This window comes from Triticum urartu, chromosome 6A (assembly GCF_056163025.1).
Source record: "Triticum urartu cultivar PI428250 chromosome 6A, HENAU_Tu73, whole genome shotgun sequence".
Classification (NCBI taxonomy): domain Eukaryota; kingdom Viridiplantae; phylum Streptophyta; class Magnoliopsida; order Poales; family Poaceae; genus Triticum; species Triticum urartu.
In genome coordinates, this window is record NC_141878.1 from 514,569,049 (window position 1) to 514,576,119 (window position 7,071).

Sequence of the window (7,071 nt, forward strand, 5' to 3'; positions counted from 1 at the left end):
TGTTCTCTTTGGTTCGAATACGACCTATGTTTGAACAGGAAGCCCCCAAGTGATCATATAAATTTTGGCATTGCGCCGATCAAGAGGGTATTGATAGCTATGCTCGATGAGCAGGAAGCCCCCAAGTGATCATAATAAGATAAGCCGTAAGGCAGGATATCCAAGTTTGATCTGCGCATCATGGCAGCAAGTTCTTTTGGCAACCTTTAATTTTTCTAAGAACTCGAACTTGCGAGAGATTTAAATCTTTTTGAATCCGGAAATTCTTAAACCGGATATTGATAGCTCCAAAGCTTTGTAAGAAACAAATTTACCTTGAGCCGGATGTTTCAACCGGATTTGAGAGCTTCAAAGCTTTGTGGGAGAAAGATGTCTCTTGAGCCGGATTCTAAACCGGAATAGTTATTTTGAACCGGCAATTTCCTGACGGCTTTTAGATTTTCATCAATATGGCGGTAGCCTCCAGAATCGGGTTATTATTCCCTCCAATGACCCGGAGTTCCCGAGTCATGTCATTGTAGCTCCCGAGTCTCAAGACGACTCAAGGAGTTGTCTTGAGATTCTCCATATTTGACCGTGATATAAACCGGTATGAGTCAGTCAATAGCTCAGTGATATAACTTGTCCTGCATTGGAGAACTTGCCAGCCAGAGTAATTGCTCTTTTAAAGAAAAGCAACATATAATAAAAATATACTGGAGGGATTTCACCTGATATGTTAGGCCAGAAAATATCCACCGCAGAGTTGATGATCACCACGGTGAAGCTGAAATCAATTATGGGCGAGTCGGCCACACAAGCAGACAGATGAATCGGTCACGGCGTTGTAAGCCGGCACGGACGGGTGAGTCGGCCGTAGGTTGATGTAGACCGGACTGCGGGGGTCAGCGGCCTGTGCGCGCTTTATTGGATAATTCGCACGGTCCTGACGAGTTAATGAAGGCTGGACCGTGGGAACGGTGGCTTGTACGCATGTCTGTCAAGCAGCATGGCATGGACGAATGCTAGTGCATGCACTCCGTATCCGAGGCATAAAAAATTGTCCTGTGTAAAAATATTACAGGGCAGAGAAAATTGTTCTTTGATGAAAAACAATAAGTGTTTAATAGATAAACTTTAGATGGATATCACCTGATGTTTGTGAATGACAGATGATCTGTGCGTAAATTCTGTTTAGTCAACCCGGCACTTTCAATAGGCCACACCGCAGGGCAGACAGTAAAACGACTGCAGCATCAGAAGCGGCTTCGGAGAGATGAGTCGGTCGCGGCCTTGTAAGCCGGCACAGACGAGCCAGTTGTGCTCTGCATTATAAACCGGTGCCAATGCGTGAACCGCCATGAGGGCAGATGGACGAGTCGTCCATGGCGTTGTAAAACGACACGCACCCCTTAGGTGACATCTTTTTGTAATGGTCCTGCGAAAATATTATAAGACCAAGTAATTGTTCTTTGATGAAAACAATATATATTAATAAAATAGACTTGAATGGATATCACCTGATTTGTTTGGACGACGGATGATCCGTTTATCACGACAGAGGTGGCTCAGGCAGACCAGAGACTCAATATAGCCCCGGCGGCTCAACGCGGCGGGGGCGGCTCGCATATCTCCATTGGCTCTAATTTATTGATATATATATGTCGGAGTTAACTGCAATATTTAGAAGATGGAGCGGACACGTGAGTCGGCCGCGGTATTGTAAGCTGTGCGGACAGACAAGTCGGCCGTGGACGCGGACGGTTAAGTCGGCGCGGGCACGGTTAAATAAACCGACTATAGGCACAATCCTGATGAGTTGATGTGACTTTGTTTTGATCAACGTGGAAACCGCAGCAGTCATAACGAAAGTCAGAGAAAAAAGCACAGGAACCAGCGACTCTTCCTCCATGTACTAGTATCGGCAGTATAACGACGACTCGGTGGAGATAGGCAGTAGAGGCGGCCAGCGGCTCAGCGACGGGCGTCTTGGCGCACCGGCAAGGGGAGCAGCAGGGCCGCGCTCTAAGGCGGAGGCACAAGGTTACAACGGATGTTGTCCCGCGTGGCCGAGCGGCTCGCGAGGTCGCGTTACACAGAGACGACGAGTGCTGCAGAGGCGAACGCCGCGCCGGCCTGGGCAAGTGTGATAGCTTGAAGTAGCAGCTCAAGGCCGTGGTGGCATGGCGGCTCAACCGTGATTGAGTGGAGACGGCTCGATGCTGGACCATAGCAAAAGAGGAGTTGACCCGGCTCAGAGCGGCGGCTTATAGTGTGTTCGGTTGCTGTCACCAGATGGAATGGCATGGGTCCGTCCCGTCCCGAGAGCCCATTCTCACGTTCGGTCAGTAGATAGAACCAGAACCCACCAGTCCCAGAAAAGGGAATATTCGGTCTATATGCGGAACCGACGCATACCTCCGATTCTAGCGGACGACAAGGAACGCGCCTCATTCCCCTCGCACCCGAGCCCTATCCTCTCCCGTCTCTCCTTCCCAGCGCCGCCACCCTCCCGCATCTCTCCCTCCCTCTCGATCTGCCACGCCCCCGCTCCTCTCTCAGCGCCGCCCCCCACACACCTCTCCGGCGCCGGCTTCCCTCTCCTCCCCGTCATCTCCCCCCTGCGATGGCGCACATCCCGGGCTTGGCCGCGACCTAGCAGCAGCGGTGACCTAGCAGGCGGCGGCAGCGACGACCTAGCAGGCGGCGGCGGCGGCGACCTAGCAGGCGGCGGCGGCGACGACCTAGCAGGCAGCGGCGGCGGCGACCTAGCAGGCGGCGGCGGCGGCGATGACCTAGCAGGCAGCAGCGACGAACCAGCAGGGCGGCGACCTAGTAGGCTGCACCGACGAACCAGCACGGCGACGACCTAGCAGGCTGCACCGACGAACCAGCAGGGCGGCTAGCAACATAGGCAAGGTACAGTTCCATTCCCTTCTCTGTATATACATGCTGATGCTTAGGACAGATTTATGTTTCTGTGTGTGCAATGTTCTTCCCCAATTTCTTCCATATATTGTTGTCAGATCCATGGTTATAAGTAATTGGTAGCCATATTATTGATAGTATGTATCATTGTAGATGGTCAAGATAAGCAAAAGAAAAAGGATGGCTAGGGGAGCAGCTATTTTTGTTGCATTAGCTGCAATGGCAGTCATTGTTCGGGCTATAATAAGGAAGAGGAGACCACGTATTACCTATGGCCCAATGCATGAAAGAGATCGAATCAGATTTGATTATCTAAACCAAAAAATTTGGCAAAGCGATGTGTTATGCAAAAACATGCTAAGGTTTGAAAGAGCTGCATTCTTTCGTTTGTGTGGTATATTGAGGGATCGCAATTTGCTAGAAGACAGTCCACATCTTAGTGTGGAGCAACAATTGGCAATGTTTTTGCATACAATTGGGCATAACCTTCGGAATAGAGTTGTTTCAGCCAATTTTGGTAGATCATACGGCACAACAAGCATCTATTTTAGAAAGGCTCTTCATGCCATAGGCGAGCTTCGTAATGATTATATAAGGCCACCATCATTGGAAAACCCCGCAAAAATTGCAGGAAATCATCGATTTGACCCATATTTTAAGGTAATTTCAGAAACTATTCCTTAGCTATCTAGCCTATATGATATGCCATTTAATACTGGTCACTATATAGGATTGTATTGGAGCTATCGATGGTACACATGTGCGAGCAGGTGTTACCAAAGATGTGGAGCCTTCTTTTCGTGGTAGGAAAGCCTTTACCACTCAAAATGTGATGGCAGCAGTAGATTTTGACCTCCGCTTCACATATATTTTGGCTGGATGGGAAGGGTCCGCACACGACGCGGCCGTCTTAGCTGATGCATTAACTCGTGAGAGGCTTACAAGTACCACCTGGTAAGAAGTTGACGTAGATAGAAATTGTCCATATGTTACTGCCTTAAGAAACCATTATAACCAATATTTATTTTTATTTTTTAGGAAAGTACTACCTAGTTGATGCTGGTTATGGAGCCAAGCCAGGGTTCTTGCCACCTTTTCATGGCGTGAGGTACCATTTGAATGAGTGGGGCAATAATCCGGTCCAAAATGATAAGGAGCTATTCAACCTTAGGCACTCATCTCTACGGGTGACGGTAGAGAGGGCTTTTGGATCTCTCAAGAGGCGTTTCAAAATTTTAGATGATGCCAAACCGTTCTTCACTTTCCCGGTCCAAGTCGACATTGTTATAGCTTGTTGTGTTCTTCATAATTATGCACTATCACAAGGGATCGATGAATTCATTATACCGGAAGTGACATGGACCACCCAACCAATTCGAACATCAAGGCAACAATTAAGTGACAATAGGGCCTTGGTAGACCATAGGCTACAAATTGCCGCCCAAATGTGGGAAGATAGGCAACTCATGTATGCAAATTTATGAGTGCACCGCACTATGTATTTGTAATGTTTAAGGAACTACCTTTGTATTTATTTGATGGCTGGACAAGTTGTGGTATTTATTATGTCAAACAATATATTTGTGATAATATCATCCATTTTATTGTAACATTTTGATGGCTGGGCAGATTGTATCTTATATATGTTTAAATCATGTGCTTGTGATGCTTTAATCCATTCTTTTGCAATTTTTTGATGGCTGAACAGAAATGGACAATGTTGAAGTTACCTCTGCAAGTGGGATCTCTGGGAAGAGTGGGGTCATGGTATGGACCACTTCCATGACCAACACTATGCTAGGTTTTTTGGCTGACCTTGTTGCTAAAGGGAAGAGAACTTCTAGTGGATTCAGGGAGACACATCTCAAACAATGTGCTGCTGTTTTGAACGAGCAATTCAAGCTAGCTATCACCTCTGATCAAGTTAGAAACCATCTCAAGAAGTGGAGGAAGATTTGGGTCAGGGTTGTCAATTTGAAGAATTTAAGTGGAGCTCTATGGGATGAAGATACTTACACAATTAGGCTCAGCGAAGAACACTATGCAGGTCATTGTATGGTAAGCTTCTTGTAATATGAACAATATCATCCCATTTTCTGCCTTCATTATGCTAATGACTTGCAAATTTTTTATAGACCCACAAACCTGATGCTCCCTTCTTGAATAACCCAATTGAACACTATCATGCCATGGCGACCATTTTTGGAACAACCGGGGCTAAGGGGATGAATGCAAGGTCTGGAAATGATCTCCTTTCTATTGACGTTGATGATGAGGAGAATGGTGAGGTGAATGGTGAGATCAACACGTCACCGCAAGTTGGTGAGTCTTGTCACCCCAAAGCACCACCAAAAAAGAAGGCCAAGGTGGTGAAAGTTCTAGAGGATCCACTAGGTGCCATTCTCAAAGATGGTTTTAAACTTGTGGCTGAAGCTCTTGTGAAATCTGGTGGAGATGATGATGATATACCCGATGACCTTTGGGATGTAGTCTCTAGTTTGAAAGAATTTGATGAAGAGCACCTTGCCCACTACTATGCTCATCTCGTTGACAACCCCAAGACGGCAAGAGCCTTCATGAAGCTTTCCGAAACCAACAAATCTGTTTGGGTGAGTAGGTATGTGAAGAAGAACTTCTAAATTCGATATGGTTGTATGATTGTCAAGTATGTGAACTTGACTTGTATGGCTGTAGTGCCATTGGGTTGCTTTAGGATATTTGGAATGTGAACTTGTATGGCTGTATGTGAGAGACATGTATTGGCTGATTGCTTTTGGATGTGCCAAATGAACTTGCTACCTGATTCTACCTTATGATATTATTGGCTGATTGCTTTTGGATGTGCCAAATGAACTTGCTACCTGATTCTACCTTATGATATTATTGTTGATAATTGTGTTCTATGTCAATATATATTATTGTGTTGTTTTTCTTGGAAATACAAATGAAATGTTGCCGAATTTTTGAATTTCTGTTATTCAATTTTTCATTCCATTCTTTCAAACCAAACACTAGAACGGAACCAACCCGTTCTACTTTTTTGCACCTACTAAACACAGGAACGGAACCGACCCATTCCTCTAGAATGGAACCATTCCATTCCGTGACAGTTGGTTCCTCAACCAAACACACCCTTACTGGCGCCGCGGGGGACAAGGCGAACGGCACGGCGGCTCAGGCAGCGTGAGGTGCACTGGCAACGACGAAGGCGCGGTCGTTCATCGAGGCGGGTCACAGGAGAAGACCGAGTCCGTGGACCATCGTGGTTATTGGATCCGTATTGATCAAAGCTTGCAGGGCTTTCGCTGATAGCTTACCCCTGACCTGATTTCTTTGATATTCACGTGTTAATCCCACATAGTAACTTTTCCTTCCTTTAATCCTTGAATTAATCTTGCAGCGGTGGCCACTCGGCGAATCAAAAATAACCACAAATTGGTCGCTTGATGTAGACGCGCTGGTAGCTTTTGCTGGATTGATTGCATAGGACATCGAGTTGAGGCTGACCTCCACCATAATGACCCGGCCAGATTGATTTTTGTGGCAACCGTCTAGAAAGCAATTGGACCCGGCTGTCGAATCCGTAACAAAATTCACCAATGACTGCGGAAACGCTCCTACCAATCTCGGCGACTTACGGAAGACGATCATGTCGCAGCCTTATTTTTCTTGAATTTTCAATCTCATAGCCTATAAACTGGACTGATGACTTGAAGCTGATCCAGCTCCTTCCAAACCGGCTCTTCTTCATCCGGAAACTTGCGAACTTTTAGAAACCCTAGATGAGATTCCTTCAAGAACTCAACACCACCGTGCGCGAGCCCCACGGTGGGCGCCAACTGTCATGGAATTGTCACGGCAGATGTCCTTAGTGTCAGGACTTAGTCGCGAGGCCAACGCATCTATGCGGTAGCTTGAAGGGGTTGGTCGGAATCGAGAGACGCAACACACAAGACAAGGATTTAGACAGCTTCGGGCCCCGGGAAACATCATCCGGTAATAGCCTACATGCTGTTTGTGGTTAGGTCTCATTATGCTCATGAGAGAGTCGCCGGTAAGCCGGCTCTTTGTGTCTAGCCCTAGAGATTGTTTCTTCTTCCCTCTCTCTCTTTGGTGAGCCCTGCCCCTCCTTATATAAGTTAGAGGGGCGGGTTACATGTGAAG

The 7,071-nt window shown here is 46.8% G+C and overlaps 1 protein-coding gene across 1 annotated transcript; it reads left to right on the top strand.

The window, feature by feature from the left end:
• Positions 1 to 2,744: 2,744 nt before the first annotated feature.
• LOC147966004 (uncharacterized) lies at positions 2,745 to 5,711 on the top strand. Its single transcript, XM_087527052.1, has 3 exons — positions 2,745 to 2,898; positions 4,616 to 4,965; positions 5,043 to 5,711. The coding sequence occupies exons 2-3, from the start codon at positions 4,618 to 4,620 to the stop codon at positions 5,544 to 5,546; spliced, it is 852 nt and encodes a 283-aa protein (XP_087383178.1). The 5' UTR covers positions 2,745 to 2,898; positions 4,616 to 4,617; the 3' UTR covers positions 5,547 to 5,711.
• Positions 5,712 to 7,071: the final 1,360 nt, after the last annotated feature.